At 38.9% G+C, this 18,602-nt stretch overlaps 1 protein-coding gene across 1 annotated transcript in view; it reads right to left on the reverse strand.

The window, feature by feature from the left end:
• Positions 1-18,602, reverse strand: part of maptb (microtubule-associated protein tau b) — a 39,591-nt gene that overhangs the window by 19,224 nt on the left and 1,765 nt on the right. Inside the window, 2 exon segments of the mRNA XM_051104451.1 lie at positions 2,779-2,874; positions 4,153-4,317. Coding sequence (XP_050960408.1) covers positions 2,779-2,874; positions 4,153-4,300 — 244 coding nt within the window. The 5' untranslated portion in view covers positions 4,301-4,317.

The following is an 18,602-nucleotide window of genomic DNA, read 5'->3' on the forward strand; positions in this document are numbered from 1 at the left end:
GTTCGGGAAAAAACGGAATTTGAAAATAAATACAACAGATTCCATTGGGCTTTAATAAATTGCCTACCTCTATAATGGCAGAAGGCGGTCTTATTGTCTTTGTGTGTGTGTGTGTGTGTGTGTGTGTGTGTGTGTGAGATTACTTATATTAGTTATTATATTTTGTGTATATAATTATTTGTACCACTACTTTAAAGTCAAATACTGCAATTAAAATAAACTTAAGAACTATATAATTCTATGAAATGTGCATTTTTATGTCTCTCTTTTGTGAGAAGCACTGTTACATGAGCACTCAAAATAAACAGAAGTGTGTGAAGTACATGTGAACGCTTCTGTAGTGTGAAGTACAGCACTCTGATTTCACTTTTTTTATGTTCACGCAACTGTAAATAGCATTTGGTAATGAAGGGTTTTGTACAGAAATATATTAGAACTGCAAATTAGAACTATTATTATTAACGCTTTTGATTTAATAATAACAAAAATTACTCTTATAATTCTTCTTCTAATTATTATTATTACAGCCTATATGTCCGGGTCACGGCACCAGATAAGTAGATCCATCTAAGCCATTAGTAATTCTAGTGCTTATGTCATTTACTTACTTCCTGATTGACCATGTAAAATACCAAATGGATGTTCTGGGCACTACTATTTAGTCTAGTACTCACCCTGCCCAGAACTTACATTATTCTCTTATGCAAATTGAAGGGTAGAGCAGACCTGACTAATTGCTCTATGACAAATATACTAGGCTTTTACTGGCCTTGAATCCTTTATTAAAGAGATAACTATGTTGCTTAGAGAACACTGCTTCCTTTTGCAACTGCATTTACAACCTTGAAGGCATGCAATTAGCTTTCAAGTGATTTTTTTTACATCAGCATATCACAACATCAGCGGAAAACAACTCAAGTTTCCAAAAAGCTTCTAAGAACATGGCAAGGTCACTCCTGAAAGGTTCCAGGCTTATTGGTGTTCCAAGAAAGTCAATGTAATTGTCACTGTTGACAATGTGATCAGCACTGCTTTTTGGAAACCTGTTATAAGCAAAAGCAAGGCATAAATTCTTATGTTAGTGTTAAGGTTCCCACTGTTTATACCGTGCCTTTTCCTGTTGTTCATTATTATATTATTACATATGTTTTTATTTTATAATCATTTTATAGAGATTTCTACTAGGGCTGCCCCCTAATAGTCGACTAGCCATTAGTCGATGAGAAGACGCTTGGTCGACCAAAATTGCATTAGTCACTTAGTCGCAGAAAAACAAAATACACAGGAAGTGGCAAAGTCACGCAGTCTGTGACGGACAGACCGTTAACCGAACGTAATCTTTCATCGACCTCAAATATGGCTTATCATCCAAAATATATAAGTAGCAACAACTTTACATGGCCACTCAATCTATTGTTAACCTAGAAAAATGTGCGCTACTGAAGTGTCTGTACAGAGTGTGCAGCTGAATAGTATCGTGTTTACTGCATAACAGATGGAGGCGCCGGTGTGGTCACTTGCTTTTAAAATACTCTGTCATTTTTAGTCAGATAAAAGTAATACATCTTTTGAATCTGTAAAGACTCTACATTTATTTGTGTGCACTCACAATAACAACAAAACATTGCGCTTTTGTAAAACAAAGCAAACAGGATGCACTTTCTGCCGTCTTGGTCTCTGTGAACTTGTGCACGAAACTTCAAAACGTATACTTGCCTTACAGACATGAAAAATGTATCTGTAGAGGGTGAAATGTCTTCTTTTTAAATGAACCAATTCAAATAGAAAACAAATATTCTCAGATTATGTAATCTGTATGAAACATGCATACAGGCGCATCCACTATTGCAAAGATGACGAGTCAGTGTCGCCGACTTTATCTCTTAAGCCAAAAACAAAGAAAGCACTAGTTTAAATGTGTAAATTATTTAAACGTTAATGCAGTCTCCTTGCTGTTTTTCTCTGACACAGTCATAATTATTATATATGCCGGTGCACTGTGGCAAGTTTTTTTGCATGCTCTTGAGCACTTATTAGGCTATGTAGGCAATTAAAGGTTCGTTATTTTGATTTATATGGTTTATTAATAAATGTGTGACTAATAGTCGACTAATGCATAAAATGATCGACTACTAGTCGACCAGAAAAATCTTTAGTCAAGGGCAGCCCTAATTTCTACAATGATTTACATAGTATAATCAAGGACATTTATTGTCCCTGTATATTGGTTATATGATTTCTATGGCATTTAAAGTTGTATTACACTTCCAAGCCTAGAAATCTCTTTCAAATTCTTTAATTTTTCAAGTTTTCCATGACCGTGGGAACCCTATAGCCTGGACTTGGGAGAATTATGAGAAAAAAAATTGTTTGTTAATAGGCTTTAAAAATAAAAATGCATAACTGCCTGGAATAGCCCTTCGTTGGAAATCATGGCATAGTAACGAGAGAAAAGCAGCAGGTGTGGATGATAAATGGTTGAATTTGTATCTAGCACTCTCATTTGTCCATGAGAGATATGAGAGGCTGGCTTTCAGCACAAAAACATTCAAGTGCCAGTTATTTAATCAATAATTATGCAGAAAATCAAATCTGATTTGTACTATGTAGTTGTATTGCATCCTTGAGAAATGTGTCAAAGCTGTGACCAAACTGAAAATCAGATCAATAGCATAATAGGGAGTAATGGGATCAAGGGAACTGGCCCTATGAAGCTGAGCAACAGGCAGGGCAGGACAGCAAAGTGCAGTGGCACAACTTTAGCATGGAGGGTCATACCCAATGGCACATCTTTATCAAGGGAGAGCTTGGGTTCGGAGTCTTCTATAACAGGCTTTTGGGTGGTCACTTCAGGCGTTGGTTCATGTGTGTCCTCTATGAGAGAACGGTGGTTTAGATGGCAAACAAAGCAAAAATTGTTTCTATTTCCTTAAAGTCCTGTCTACTTAGCTGTCTTCTAAACAAAGGAAGAAGAACAATAGGACCTTGATGCATCTGTTCGTATGTCTTGAGATAAAAGCTATAATTGCTTTTCAAACTGCTTTTCTTAATGGGCAAACTAAGTCTAAAAGCCAGGGTCATGCTGTTTTTCAAACTTCAATTTACTGAATTTGTCATTTTAGAGACATTCTGCTCCGATGACTTCTGCCAGCACAATTGAGCTGGAATTTCAGGTTGCTGGTAGATAAGAAGGTTTCGTCTGTGCTCTGTGAGGGAGCCTGGGGCTTGCTGAAAGCTTGTCAGTTGTGCCAGAACAATCCAAAGTGGGTAAGACAGATTCCCATTTTTTTTGTAAAACATGACCTATTTCCTCACATCTGAGCCTCATCCAAGTACACATCATAAGAAACCAAAAAACAAATCTACGATCAATGCTATATGACCGAATTTAAATTTAAAAAACTACTGTGAACACACAATGCAGGCAGGAGAAAATGTCTTGAAGAATCTATTCTTAACTGAACTTCATTTTCCAACAGTTGAAGACAACTCTGTTGTCCATGTGTCTTCCATGGATGTCCAATGGTGATAGTAGGGTTTCCACACCTATTTAACAAATTAATCTCCATGACTTACAATCATTTGTGACTTATTTTTATTTTATTTTTTTTTTCATAATTGCAAATATATTTGCTAAGTATTTTCTACATAGATAATTCCACAATTTGTCCATGCATTTTATTGATTTCTCTGACTGTCCCAGACCTGGAAATCATGTAATTTTTCCCCTTTTTTCCCCCAGGTTTTTTTATCGAACCCTTTCATGCCTTAAAATTTGAGTGTTCACGTACCACATTGTCATGAGACTTGCAATCACTGTGTAAACTGTCTCTCTGAAGGTAGAAATTGTGATTGTTCTTCAACAAATGGAAAATAAGGTCCAACAAATAAATTCTACAAGACATTTTGAAGTTGACCTCAATGAATGAATATCTTCACAGACATCTGAAACCAACACATGGCTGAGTGTTGTCACTGTCAGCATATGTGTCAGGTTTCTCAGTATGAGACGAGACATAAGCGAGAAACACACTGCCATGAGTATCACTCAGCTCTTCTGCGCTTTGTGGGGGAAACAGGGGTTTTTAGCCTTTTGATGCTTCCTCTTTATTTATTACAGTAACTACAATATTTTTCCCTCTTTATACAGACCTTTCACTGGCCCGTCATGTGCTGCTGTCCCATTCTTCATGTCTTGTTGATGGCCGTCATTGATGTTCATGTTGGCTACACCAGATGCTATGTTGTTCCCAGGAGAGTCACCCACCTGTCCAGAATTCATGTGGTCCTGATGGTCCATTTTAAGATGATTTCAGTCTGTAGAGTTCAAACAGAAAACAATCATCAGGGGTTTAATGTAGAAATGTGACAAATGTGTGCTGCGTTGCTTTTTAGCCACAAGATGTCTCCTCCCTCACACCAAATTAATATGACTAATCAAGCCTGGAATATGCTACACGATTTTTGCCCCCATTTTCTGGCAATTTACAGTCTGGAGAAGTTTAAAGTCAAAGCCAGTCTACAGATTTGAGTTGACAGATTCCATAGAAAATCGCGTAGTGAATGTTGGTCACAGATTCCACAAATTTTCAGAATTCTATTTTTAGAACACATAGGCTGAGTCCAAAAGCTCTAAAATGCTGCCTTCGGAGGCAGCATTCCAAGGCAGAAAGGCATCAAGGCATGTCCGAATTCTAATTCTGCTTCACTTCCTGTCTCCGGAGGTACCTTCTTCTGATGGAATTTTGAAGGCAGCATAGATGTATCCTTCGCTGCCTTCGATTTCCCACAATCCTGTGCGTGTGCGCCATATAGGCTATATAAATAAAGATATTCTGGTGAAATTAAACTTGTTACGTTATATAATAGATGAGATCTTGACCATGATATACTTTATGAATCGTAATAGTGTAAAAAGCATAATAATATTTTTTGTAATAATATTATTTAATAAAATGTTAAAAGGGTTCAAATGAGTAGTGAATAAGAATAATATTTACAATATACTACCAATAATAACGAAACAGCCACTAATAACAATGACCTGTTCTGCAATATTACTTGCATCAGTGCTTTTATTTTTTCAAACAAAAAGTAGCTGCCATTCTCAGTCGTCTTTTTTCGACGCACAGACCTTCGGTGGGTAATGACATTGAGATCTTTATGTATTATTTCATTTATATATAGCTGTATAAGATCGTTTTTCTACAAAATCTACAACTTAACCGTTAGGTAACCTAGCAACGGCGTCACGTTCTGCTGCCTCTGAAGTCTGTCCGAAACTGTTTCTAGAGTTTCCTTCGCAGCCTTCGAAGTCACTGCCTGATAAGGCAGCAAGGCAGCAAGTCAGCTGACTAGGCTTTCGGACGCAGCCATATTGTTTTCATTTGTCAAGCGTCTCCTAGCAACAAGGTGCATGTTTCTGCATGAGTTTGTTGTAATTGAGTTTTCCTTTGTCACTATTTAAAAAGTCCGTAAGTGTATAATGCCTAGTGCTTTAAAAATCTGTTCAGATTCCAGCTATTGTTAGTTAAAAGGTTGGTTAATAACTTTTATTTAGCAATGATAAAACAAAAATGTTACAGTTATTTAGTTAGTAAATTGAGATTAAAAAAGGCAATCATAAAGGTAGGTTTAGCTAGGAGCAACAATCCCAACTTGATCCAGTGTTTGATACAAAGCCTTACAAAGTGTTACAAGTTAGCTGGTTGGTTTGTTCATTGGTTAGTAAGCTTTAACTATGATAAACCTATGATGTTAGCCAACTTTGTTAGCTGAGATTAAAAGAGTGATCTAGCAAGATCAAATAACACAAAAAATGAATTATTACAGCTAAGGACAAAGCAAGACACAAAAATGGCATTCAGATACCATAGAAACAGTTTGCAAAATAGCTGCACTCAAAGTCATTTTCAAGTGCCATGACTTCATTCTATAGAGGAAGTTTAGTCAGATTTATCTTTTTCTGTAAATTGTTTCTTGTTGCTAGGGTGTTAAAACTTCTTCTAAAAAGAAGAGCAGCCAGATGCATAATGCAAGACTGTAATGACAACTATTTAAAAAGAGACAAATCAGTACGCAAATGTCAGACCACAAAACAACTGATAAATAAACCCCAATGTGAGCAGTGAGCATTCAGTCTAAGCATTCAGTTCTGCTCAGTTTGATCTTTATTTGTTAAGTTTTGTATCCTTCATGTAAAACAAGTTATTTCATGTGATTTTGTTGTAATTAAAGAGATAGTTCACCCAAAAATGAAAATTACCCCATATTAACTTACCCTCAAGCCGTCCTAGGTGTATCAGACTTCCTTTTAGACAAAAACAATTGGAGTTAAACTTTATAATGGCAGTGAATGGCTGTTGAGATTTTGAAGTCCAATAAAGTGCATCCATCCATCATAAAAAGTACTCCACATGGCTGTAGGGGGTTAATAAAAGCCTTCTGAAGTGATTTGATGTGTTTGTGTCAGAAAAATATCCATATTTAAAACTTTATAAACTGTAATCTCCAGCTTTCGCCAACTGTCATACGCACGTTCACGAGAGAGTGTCATTTCACCGGATGACATAGGACATAGGCATAGCATAAACTCCGGTGAGAATATGCTAGTATCATGAGAACCAAGTTTTGTTTACAGCAAAGGAAAACCAGTCTTCTCTTGGCTTATATTGAAATCCTCTGACATTTGTCTTTATAAATCCTTGTTTTGTACTTCTAATTCGTGACTGGTGTTGTTTTGCTCTTTTCTCTGTGCTTCCATGTTCATCGCTTCTCACCGGAGCTTATGCTACGCCTATGTTATACGTTATCGCCTGGAATATTTTAACTCCGATTGTATTTGTCTAAAAGAAGAAAATCATATACACATAGGATGGCTTGAGGGTGAGTAAATCATGGGGTAATTTTCATTTTTGGGTGAACTTTGAAGTTCTCAGACAATATGATCAATGTTCAAACAATCCTGTGGTACAAAGTGATTATATCTGCCATGGTGAATGAAACACACAAAGGGCATTAAGATTACAGGATACAGCAGGACAGCAGGAAGTGGTAAGAGACCTCTCTTCCTTAAAAATAGCTACTGGTATACAGCTTTTTAACATATGGAAATATAATTGCCAATGTGCACATGTTCTCCATTATAGGTTAAACCAGTAACTGACTGACAGAAAGCCAATCCGAGTCTCTCCGCCATATGTAGAAAGTACCAGAACCTTTCATCCAGTGAGGAGAGCAGGACGAGATATTACATGAAGGTATTAAATGATGGATTGATGGCACTGGGATTTCCTTTTCTCTTAAAGAACACCCAGAGAGAGCTGTATCCTGTTCTTTTACTTATGGTCGTTGATGTGCAGTATGTGTGTCTGAGTGTGTGCTTCCTGTTACAACTAAGAATGTGGTTTTCCTTTTAGCAGTTCTGCTTTATACTTTGCACAAAGATTAAACCGAACTACTGTAGTCCCACTAGAGCTATTAACAAATCCACACTCGAGACATTAAAGTGAAAGCTCTCATCCGTGTCCTTCACACAGGATGCCTATGAACATGAATTACATTAGTGTTGAAATAGATTAGATGGCTCACACGCAACACTGTCACATCTCATAATTCCCTTTTGTCGCTGACCCATGTGTACGTAATCAGACACCCAAATGTTTCGCCTGTACCCCGAGAGCCGCACAGCAAGGTCATCTGGATGTGAGGGTCATAATGAAAACCAAGTTGTTTTAGGCAAGAAGTGCTGTGGAGCTGAAAACAGTGCCAAAGCTGCAGGGCTGGGTTTACATTTGTCAATTACATCATCCTCAAAGTCAGCAGTGACCAGCAGGGCAGAACAATACCAGAAGCCAAAATGGCCTTTAAAAGTGTAGTTCATCCAAAAAGGAAAAAACCCTGTATGACTTGGTATGAATGGACCAATTTATGGTTCCTCTGTAGCTTGGAAGCTTCATCCACCATTTATTTTAACTTCAAAGAATATGGAAAACACTCATTAATCAATTTTCACCTTTTATGTTCCACAAAGTCATATAGGTTTGAAACGACATTCATATTTTCAGCTATTCCCTTTGTATTTGAAGGTGTTTTTACCATGATTGCACAAGTGCGTTGAGGATTGAGAAGCATCGTTCTCCAAATTCCCCATGGAGCATCTGCCTCCTTCTTAATAAACCCTCACAAGCCGGGTTTCCCTGAGGCAGCAGTGGTGCAAATTCAAGCCTGACTCCCGCAGGATCCTTATGCATTATTCAGAGTGAGCTGTGATATCAGTAAACAGAGCTTAGAAACCATCTGCAAGCGCAGTCAATCCAGAACTAGATAAGCACTGGAAACCACCATTACATCATTAGGGACTGATTTATTTACCAGAAATGTTTGTCAGAAAACACAAACCGGGAAGCAACATCTAAAATGCTCAAAAACTAAAAAAATAGGGGATAGCCTTGCAGCTGGTCCTCGGCAGATGGTGTGTTTAGGATGTTGGTCCTCAGCATGGCATGCTGGTGTCCCCATTAGACCATAATCCATCCCTCCCAACAACGTGTCACTCACGTGATCACAGAAATTAGCAAAATTAAATGATCCAATCAACTCCTGATAAAATCAAGTCCAAAGCTATATTTTCTTTTCATTCAAGAAGCCGTTTTACTAGGATTTGTCTCAATAGGGGAAAAAGGTTAATTGCAACTTTCGTTTCAGGCTGACTTTCAAACGTCAGTGGTGTCAGATTACATTAATATCTCCAAATACCATTGGTTCTCACATGGCTGCACATGATTTTCTATGAATAAACTTTTTTCTGTTCCTCACACAAAGCTGAAATATAGCACACATGGGGCCATATCAGTTATTTTTTTGATAAGGTATAGTTCACCCAAAAATAAAAATTCTATCATTAATTACTAACCCTCATGTTGTTCCAAACCTGTAAGGCCTTTGTTCATCTTCGGAACACATATTAAGATATTTTTGATGAAATCCGAGAGTTTTCTTACCCTGCATAGACAGCAACACTACTATCACGTTCAAGGCCCAGAAAGGTAGTAAGAACATTGTTAAAATAGTCCATGTGACATCAGTGGCTCAACCTTAATTTTATGAAGCTACAAGAATACCTTTTTGTGCAAAGAAAACAAAAATAACGACTTCTCTTGTGTCAGTCTTCAAGAAATTGTTGAAAAAGGTGTCATTTGATGAACAAAGGTTTTACGGGTTTGGAACGACATGAGGGTGAGTAATTAATGACAGAATTTTCAGAACAATTCCAGACCCAGGATGCTGTTTACATTTGTTCTGTGAGAAAAAGCAGCATGAACATTCTTTCATTTTGTGTGTGTGTGTGTGTGTGTGTATGTGTTCCACAGAAGAAATTCTACAATGACACACAAGTAACACGTTAAAAAAGGTATATTTTATATAGAATTGTTCTTATAACCAGCTCAAACAGTCAAGTCAATCAGATTCACTTGCTGGTCACCCAGTATTACCAGATAAGTTTTGCTGGCAAACAACATGGCTATGTTGGTTCATCAGCTAGAACATGCAACAAAAATAGGCACTAACTAGCATAAACTAGCCCAAGAAAGGACATGCTGGTCTCGACAGCAGTGAAAATGTGTTTACTTGGAGTGAAATTTAATGTTGCTTGAAGGCTACGATTGCATGGTCATGAAAAGCATGTCATTTTCCATCAATTCAACACTTGATCTTGTCCATAGGGAATCGACTGGATTGTGAAAAGCGGGCACCAGATGGGGCTCAAGAATAAGAGGGACTGATGACATCAACCAGTCTGAAGGCAGAGCAAGGTATTACATCCTAACAAGAGCCTGCAAAGACAATTTTCTTTCTGCACACATGCAGAATGCACAATGAATAGCCAACAACATATCTCCCTGTTGAAAAAAAGAGCATATGCTGAAGCATGGCTCCTGGTCAAGAGCTGGTTTAAGATGGTATTTAGCTGGTCATGTGCTGGTCTTAAGAATGTTCTAAGTAGCGTCGGCTCAGGACCGGCTTAAACTAGCTCATGACCAGCTAAGGACCAGTTTAAACTAGCTCACACCAGAATTCTTCAAAACATACCTAACCAGCATATGCTGTGTTTTTCAGCAGGGCTCACAACCAATTCATATGTATTTTACGAGGTGGCTAATTTGTAATTTATTATTTGTTCGATTTGTGTGAGGGATAGGTTTAGGGGCACTACTTCGTACAAATTAGCCACTTTGCAAAATATGTATGAATTGCTGTGAGATCAGGTTGGAATAACTATTAATGTTATTAATTAAAAAAAAAACTGTTTGTGCAGTTTTCTATTTCCAGAATCATTCTTTTTTAAATTTGCTGCCTTAAGTTTTGTGCTCATGCAGTTTGGTCTGCTCTGGCTTAAAGTCAACAATCGCTGTTCATGGTGCTCAGCATGCTGGTGCGCTTGACCTGAATGATTGTGATCCCTCCTGGCCAGTGCAGTGAGAATGTCAGTGCCCCTTTAAGAAGCCTACGCCTTTCTGCCTGAAGATGGATGCCTCTCGCTCTCTGTCTCTCTTTTCTTTTCGTGGTTAAGGGCTTGGCACGGAGCAGAAAGGGCAATGCTGGATTTATGAAGGGCAGACTTGGGAATGCGGAGGGCTCTTGAAAGACAACGCAGGGCGACATGTGGCCGATATGGTTAAAGGGTGGCCCTGGCTGAAGTGGGCAGGGGTGAGAGGGAGAATTGTAATGTGAGTTGGCCAGCGGCCAGGGACGGGCAACTCTCACCTCATCAATATTCAGGACACATTACTGCAGAAAGCACGAGAGATTGAGAGAGCAAAAAAGAGGGTGAAAGGGAATTGGAGACCTAGAGAAAGAGGAATAAGGGGGGCAGAAAAGGAAAGAGGTGTGTAGTACATTAATGCAACAGAACAGCTCAACAATAAGGATGGCACGCTGGTCTGGGGCCAGTGTCTGGGAGTTTTGGGCACTGAGACAGAAATGTCACATGCTTTATTTGGACTGTACTGCATTGTCACTGTGAATTACATGTGAACATTATTTGCATGTGCTTATATGCCTTGCAAACTTAAATATTTGGTTTACAGTAGTGAGCATCTAGTTGAATAGTAAATAAAATGCATTTCTATGGAGGAAAAAAACAATATCAGGTCTCAGATCAACTGTACATGTTTTGGACATTTTGGACTTTTTCTGTAAAATTCATGCTTTTTGTCATATTAACTGGAAAAAAATTAACAGATCATTTGATTTTCAAAATAATTGTTAGTTAGCCTGCTTGGAAATATCAGTAAAATATGAAATGAATATGAAAGATACAAAAATGAATGAAAAATGCCTAATGAAAATGTAGCTTTCTGACACATTTGCTAAACAAACTGCATAATTGGTGGTGCTAGTGAAAAGTTAGACAGTGATGGAATTATTGAATTACTGTCCCAGACCAGCCATCAAATAACCAGTTGAAAATAAGCCTTATTGCTGAGCTCTGCTCTATCCTTACAACAATAAAAACAACAAAACAGTGAGCAAAAGAGAACGAGTGATGAGGAAAACAAAACAGAGAGAGACAGAAAGGGAATGTGTGAGGGTTTCTGAGCTGAAAGGACAAGAGCGAGTAGGCGGAAAGGAGAAGGAAACAACAAAGACAAAACACGAAGGAGGAAAGAATTCAGCGAGCGAGAAAAAGAGAGGGAGGAGGACAGAAAAAGAGAGCACTTTGGGGATAAAAGGATAAAGGAACTTCAGGCGAGAGAAAAGAAAGAGTGACAGACACACACAGACAGAGCCTGCAACTATATGATACAGCAGATTTCTAGAGGGACTGATTTTGCTGCAACAGTGCAATAGGCTGCCATCACATCTAAAGGACTGGGGCGTCGTGGGTATTTTCACTGCACTCAGCCCTGTCCTCTCTCATCAAATCACATGTTATTTTGCCTGAGCACACTAAGCTAAATGATCCTACAGCACGCCAGATCTGAAAGTTTTCTTGAGGTTGTGCATGGCCCACCGACATGTATTCATGTAGTCAGTCACTAGTCTGAGGCGGCATATTTGCTGACCGTTTGATGACTTTCTCAATTTGGTATACTCTAATCTGCCTCTATAGGGACATAGTGATGAAAAAAAAAAGATGGTAGCAAAAATAATATTTCAGTGTGTTCTCTCAAGAAACTGTGCATTGTCTTGCAAAATTTTACATTTCCCAGAGAAACTTTGTGCTCCCTCGCAAAACCTTTGTAACTGACATAATATAAGATGAGAAGAAAAAAAAACAAAGTTCTACAGGAGAATGCAACAGTTTTGGGAGAGAACCCAAAGTTCTACAGGGGAACGCAATAGTTGTGCAAGCGAAAACAAATGTTTTGTTAGAGAACCCAAAGCTCTTCAGGGGAATGCTAAATTTTTGGAAGAGAACCAAAGTTGTACAGGAGAACGCAATAGTTGTGCAAGCGAACGCAAATGTTTTGTTAGAGAACCCAAAGCTCTTCAAGGGAACGTAACATTTTTAGGAGAGAACCCAAAGTTCTTCAGGAGAACGCAACAGTTTGGGAGAGAACCCAAAGTTCTTCAGGGGAACAAATCAGTTTTAAGAAAGAACCCAAAGTGAACAATTTGGGAGAGAACCCAAAGTTCTATGAGGGAATGCAACAGATTGCAAAAGAACCCAAAGTTTGTTACCAAACCCAAAGTTCTTCAGGGGAACGTAACAGTTTTGGGAAAGAACCCAAAGTTCTTCGGGTGAACGCAACAGATTTGGGAGAGAATCCAAAGTTTCTTGAGGGAATGCAATAGTTTTGTGAGTCAACAAATGTTTCAAAAGCATAATGTTTCCTCCCATCTCATATTTCCATCACCATGTTTCCTTAGCTGCTTCATAGGATGACTGACTTCATGCAAAATCCAGCTCAAAGGGCATGCAGGATTTTTGATCAATCAAGAGAAAAGTCAAGGCACCGAGCTGAAACAAGAGGCACTTTTAAGGATAAAATAATCACCATATTTGCTAAAATTTTATTAGCATAAAACCTATTTTGGCTTTTTAGCAAAAGACCACCATTATTGAAATACATATTTTCCATTTTGGTTGTAGTCAATATTGCTTGGTCACTTTACATAGTTGTCATTCAATCTCTTCCTTTAAAAATGGGTGGTTCTTAACCAGAATATGCTGTGCCATGAATTAAACCTTTCCCAAGACCTTTTGTTTGTGCCCTTTCAAATTAATCAGACATTTGTTTCTTTTAAAGCTGTATATAGTCAGTCAAGCTTAGCACTGTCCACTTATAATCAGATGCAAATAAGTGTAAACATGGCCAACCTTGTCATATATTGAAGAACCAGTTGCCACTTTTCAATATGGAACGACACTGATCCAGTGATGCATGTTAAATGTGATGGTATGTAACCTGTCAGTGGTCCTGTAGTGTGGTGAAGATCAACCGTTTTTCTGCTAAATTGACTTGACTTTTGCTCATTCAATTGGAAAAATGACCATCTGTCAAACCCTGCACACCAAATACCAGGAGGTAGGGGTGTGTGTGCCACGACTTGATGACATGGCGATCCATAACCTCACGTTACCTCATTCTCTGGTATACCTCATACCTCTTTCTGTAATTAGGGCCTGTCAGTAAATGTACAGCAAGGGCAGAAAATGAGGCAAACACTCTGCTGGGAAAGAGGAATCTGTGAATAAAAAAAGTGCAGACATCAACAGAACCCAGCTGATGCGATAAGAGGAGAAATCAATAGAGCAGTCATCTTCAATAAATATGAGCTCAACACCAAGCAGGAGAAAACCTGGTGGGTAAAATATGTATACTCATATTGCTCTCAAAGACATTTCTTGCTTCCACGGTAACCACCCCAGCAAGTCAATATGGTGAATTCCCAAACAAAGACACTCCTTTCACGTGAAATTCACCATCTTTTCACTTGGTTGGTGCCTCAGAAGGTTCATAATGCATAACTTTTCCAGCACTAACAATCTTTGCAGCATAATAAAGGTCAATGCCTTAATGAAAGAGTAAATGAGAACAGTACACATGACATAAGTGTCCTGAACTCTGGATAATTATGTTACTGTGCGTTCACACCGCCGCCGGCGAGAGCGTCAAAGTGGCCGGAAGTCATTCATTTTCAATGTGAGCCGGCGGCGAGAAGCGGCGAGAAGCGGCGCGGCGCGTTTTGGACGGTGTGGGCGTCGGGGAGAGTTGAAGTCAGGTCAACTTTATGGTAATGAGCTATGACGCGGCTTGGCGGCAACCAATCGGAATGTAGAAGTTCACCGCTTGAGAGGATTCCAGAGAACGCAGTCCTGTAAACTTTGGTTCCGGCCACATTAGTTCCCAAGGAAAATGGAGGAGAAGTTGATTATTGCTGTGGCGGGTTTCCCCATAATCTATGACGTGTCCCTGTTTGCGTACAGGGACATAAATAGAAAAAATTATGCATGGACCAAGGTGTCTGAGATTGTTGGTGTTCCTGGTAAGTTGCTGATGTGCATTAACGTTATATATTTTTTTGTAAATAAGCGGGAATGCAGTTCATTTGCTCAAAACAACACCGATTTGACCAATTGCAACCAAGACGGTTTGCAATGTAGGCTGCACACAAATTCATGTTAATGTTAATTAAAGACCAAGGCTAGTAAATGTCTCCTATTATTTTGAAATTAGACTAACACTTAACCATGAACACAAAAGCCACACCACACAAATGGCTTTTAATTGGTTTATTTCGTTAGCAAACATGTAACTACAATTAAATTACATTTCTTATTTTCACGTTTAAAATATTTAATGAGGTTAACTTACACCCTACTTGTGGTCAGTCTGCACAAGATCGACATGCTTGTTTGCTTTGCGGCCGCTTTAAATACAAGACCAAGCGTTCGATCGTCAGAGCGTCAATGAATCTTTGCACAGCGTTGTTGGCAGCGCGGCCAGAGCGAATTTTGACGCTCTCGCCGGCGGCGGTGTGAACGCACAGTTAGGCCCTTGTGGCTTTAAAATTCATTATTTGTAATCCACCCGTTTGCACTCTTCCATTTCCTATCTATGTTTTGTGGCTTGTCTGCTTTCCAAGCCTCTAATACATTGAGGTTTTCATTAAGGTCAACATTTCTTTCTTAATAAACATTCCTGGTTTTATTGTGAATGATCAACCTGTTCATGTTATTACAAAGGAAAAATGCCCTTGTAGTCTTTCAAAATGTAATAACTTGCTTCCCTTCAAGACTTCATGGACTGTCGTCCCAAAAACTCTTCTTTTTGCCTTTCCTCTCTACCCCTCCAACAAACAGTCATACAGAGATTACTCATCACCATCCAATTAATAGAATTTTGTGTCTTGCCCTACATTTTTTTCCAGGCATCCTCAATATATTATTATTATTATTATTATTTTATTACAGAAATGAAAATAATCCAAATATAATATACATTATAGAAGTCAATTTGGTTGCAAACAGCATTTCAGGCTGACTTTTAATTACCCTGGTTATGCTAATGTTTAGTAATGTGTTTGTCAGAATATCCTGAGGAATCTGTCAGCCCTACATCGAAATATCTGTTATGTCCAAGTTAACAGGCTGGAGGCAGATGAACTATAACTGTTTAAAAATATTGTCTAGACATAGTAGTTATTCCTTAGAAAGGCCATGTCTGAGCTTGAAGGGATAGTTCATCCAAAAATTATTTACTCACCCTCAAGCCACCCTAGATGTATTTGACTTTATTCTTTCAGACAAATACAATCAGAGTCATATTAAAAAATGTCCTGGCTCTTCCAAGCTTAATAATAGCAGTCAATGGGGTTCAAGATTTTGAAGCCCAAAAACTGCATCCATACATCATAAAAATATATGGAATCACGGATGCCATTTTTTGAGCTTCAAAATCTTAAACTCCATTCACTGCCATTATTAAGCTTGAAAGAGCCAGGACATTTGTTTTATATAGCTCTGATTGTAGAAAGAAGAAAGTCATATTCACCTAGGATGGCTTGAGGGTGAGTAAATCATGAAGTAATTTTAATTTTTGGGTGACCTATCCCTTTAAATCCACCTACTATGCTGGCTTACTCCAAAAGCAGTTCCATATCTGGGTGGCCATTGTCCTATAACTAAAATACTAGCTTGTTTATCATCCATCCCCTTTTAATAGCCCAGAGAGACACTCTACCTTAACTGCCCTGAGGGTTAAATTAACCAGACTGTCCTCTCCAGCTCAGCGTTTCTGTTCACTAAATTTATGGGTCTCTCTCAGAGTTTTTCAGACAGACCAATTACATAAGTGCCCTATGCGTGGTGTAAATGAAGTGTCCGGAAGATGGTTCTAGAATGCCTCTGCAACAATGCAGCACAAACACCCATGTCGAGTCCACTCAGGTGAGTTCTAGTGGCAGCTCAGCGTGAAATTGTTGAGTTTTTATTTACAGTTTGTAGAAAGGTAATAAATGTGTGTGTGCTTTGGATGTTGTTAAAGGGTGGGCAACTCTGCTAGCTTCCCTGTCTGTGCACAGTTGGGTGCCTCTCTGCGTCTGACCTAGTTTTGTCCATCCCAGCTAGCAGCGCAGATTGCAGCATCACTTCAGAAGTGTGCAGCCATCTCTCCATCTCATGTCTCCACCCTTTAGTTCATCTCATTCTCTCTCTCTGTCTGTTCCTGCAGAGCTCCAGCACTGGGCTTGCAGGATCAGTGAGGGCGATGGCTGCAAGTCTCCATGTGCCAAATGCATTGCAGGTTTGGCTTAATCAGGAAAATGGTCAGTATTTTCTCAAGCATTGCATCATGCTTGTACCAGCCATCAAGATTAACTGGTAAATACTAAATCCAGTGGTTAGGAGCTTATCCTTTCTCTGGCTCTCCCTAAAATCATGCTATTGTGTTTAAAGGAGTAGTTCACTTCCACAACAAAAATTTACAGATAATGTACTCACCCCATTGTCACCCCAAGATGTTCATGCCTTTTTTTCTACAGTTGTAAAGAAATTATGTTTTTTTGAGGAAAACATTTCAGGAAGTGTCACAATATAGTGGACTTCAATGGTGCCCGTGAGTTTGAACATCCAAAATGCAGCTTCAAAAGACTCTAAACGATCCCAGTCAAGAAATAAGGTTCTTGTGAAACGATCAGTCATTTTCTTAAAAAAAAAACATTAAAATGGATATACTTTTTAACCTCAAATGCTCGTCTTGTCTAGCTCTGCCATGCACATGTGTACTCTGTGTAATCCGGGTCAATACAGTTAGGGTATGTCGAAAAACTCCCATCTCATTTTCTCCTCCAACTTTAAACTGTATTGACCTGGATTACGCAGAGTACACATGTGCATGGCAGAGCTAGACAAGACGAGCATTTGAGGTTAAAAGGTATATCATTTTTTTTTTCGATCGTTTCTGTAGATAAGACCCTTATTCCTTGTCTGGGATTGTTAAGAGCCCTTTGAAGCGGCACTGAAACTGCATTTTGGATGTTCAAACTCGCGGGCACCATTGAAGTCCACTATACGGAGATAATTCCTGAAATGTTTCCTTGAAAAACATAATTTCTATACGAATGAAGCAAGAAAGGCATAAACATCTTGGATGACAATGGGATGAGTACATTATCTGTAAATTTTTGAAATGACATGAGGGTGAGTAATTAATGACAGAATTTTCATCTCTTTAAGAGTGTACAGAAGAAAAAAAGATCAGAACAACATTATAGGGTTAATAATGTCAGAAATGAATGTAAATTAAATGCATTACTACAAGGATGACTTAAAATCTTTTATGTATAAACAGTGCTGTGGTGATTTGCCCGTGTCACACCTGCTCCAACAGCAGAGATGTCCTTGATCTAACTGAGAGACGCAACCTTCCCATCTGCCATGTGGTCTCTAGACCACAGCCTAAGTCTTGCCCAGACTCCACAAGAGTTCAGATCACACCTCACTGAACTGCATCTGCACGTTAAATTAACCAACTGGCGGAGCAGTCAATGTGTTTGTGTGCATGGACTCTGGCTGACATGAAATAATGGTCATGCTGCCAGACGAAGTCACTGCTGATAACAGCATGATCCACTTAGCATATGAAAATATTCCGTCCCCGAAACGGACGGTTGGCATTTAGGTGAACATGTGTTGTACAGATGCTGGCATCAAGAGGAAAATGTCATTCTGGTGATATACATCCACCACAAAATGTGTGCGGATGCAGATAGCTGTGAGGCACAGACATCATGAACTATTCAACTGGCTTCAATATGGAGAATATAAGATGCATAAACACCATGAAATCAGCTTGCGTGTGTATGCAACACACATTTTTGTGATCTCCAGCCGCTGCACACAGGAAGTTAGTCATCTGTTGCCATGGTGCATCAGGGAGCTCAGGACTGCAGTGCACACTGCATGGGATCTGGCCTACCAGACCACAGAGACACTGCCTCGCTGTCTTCAAGACTTGTTGAATCTGGTTTGTCATATCCGCCATATCTCCGGACGTCCCTAAGATCTGATTGGGCGATAATGGTTCTTCTAATGAAATTAAAGTGAACTAATGCTTCTTGTGGAGACCCTCTGACAACATATAGCCTGAAAC

This window comes from Labeo rohita, chromosome 3 (genome assembly GCF_022985175.1).
Source record: "Labeo rohita strain BAU-BD-2019 chromosome 3, IGBB_LRoh.1.0, whole genome shotgun sequence".
Taxonomy (NCBI): domain Eukaryota; kingdom Metazoa; phylum Chordata; class Actinopteri; order Cypriniformes; family Cyprinidae; genus Labeo; species Labeo rohita.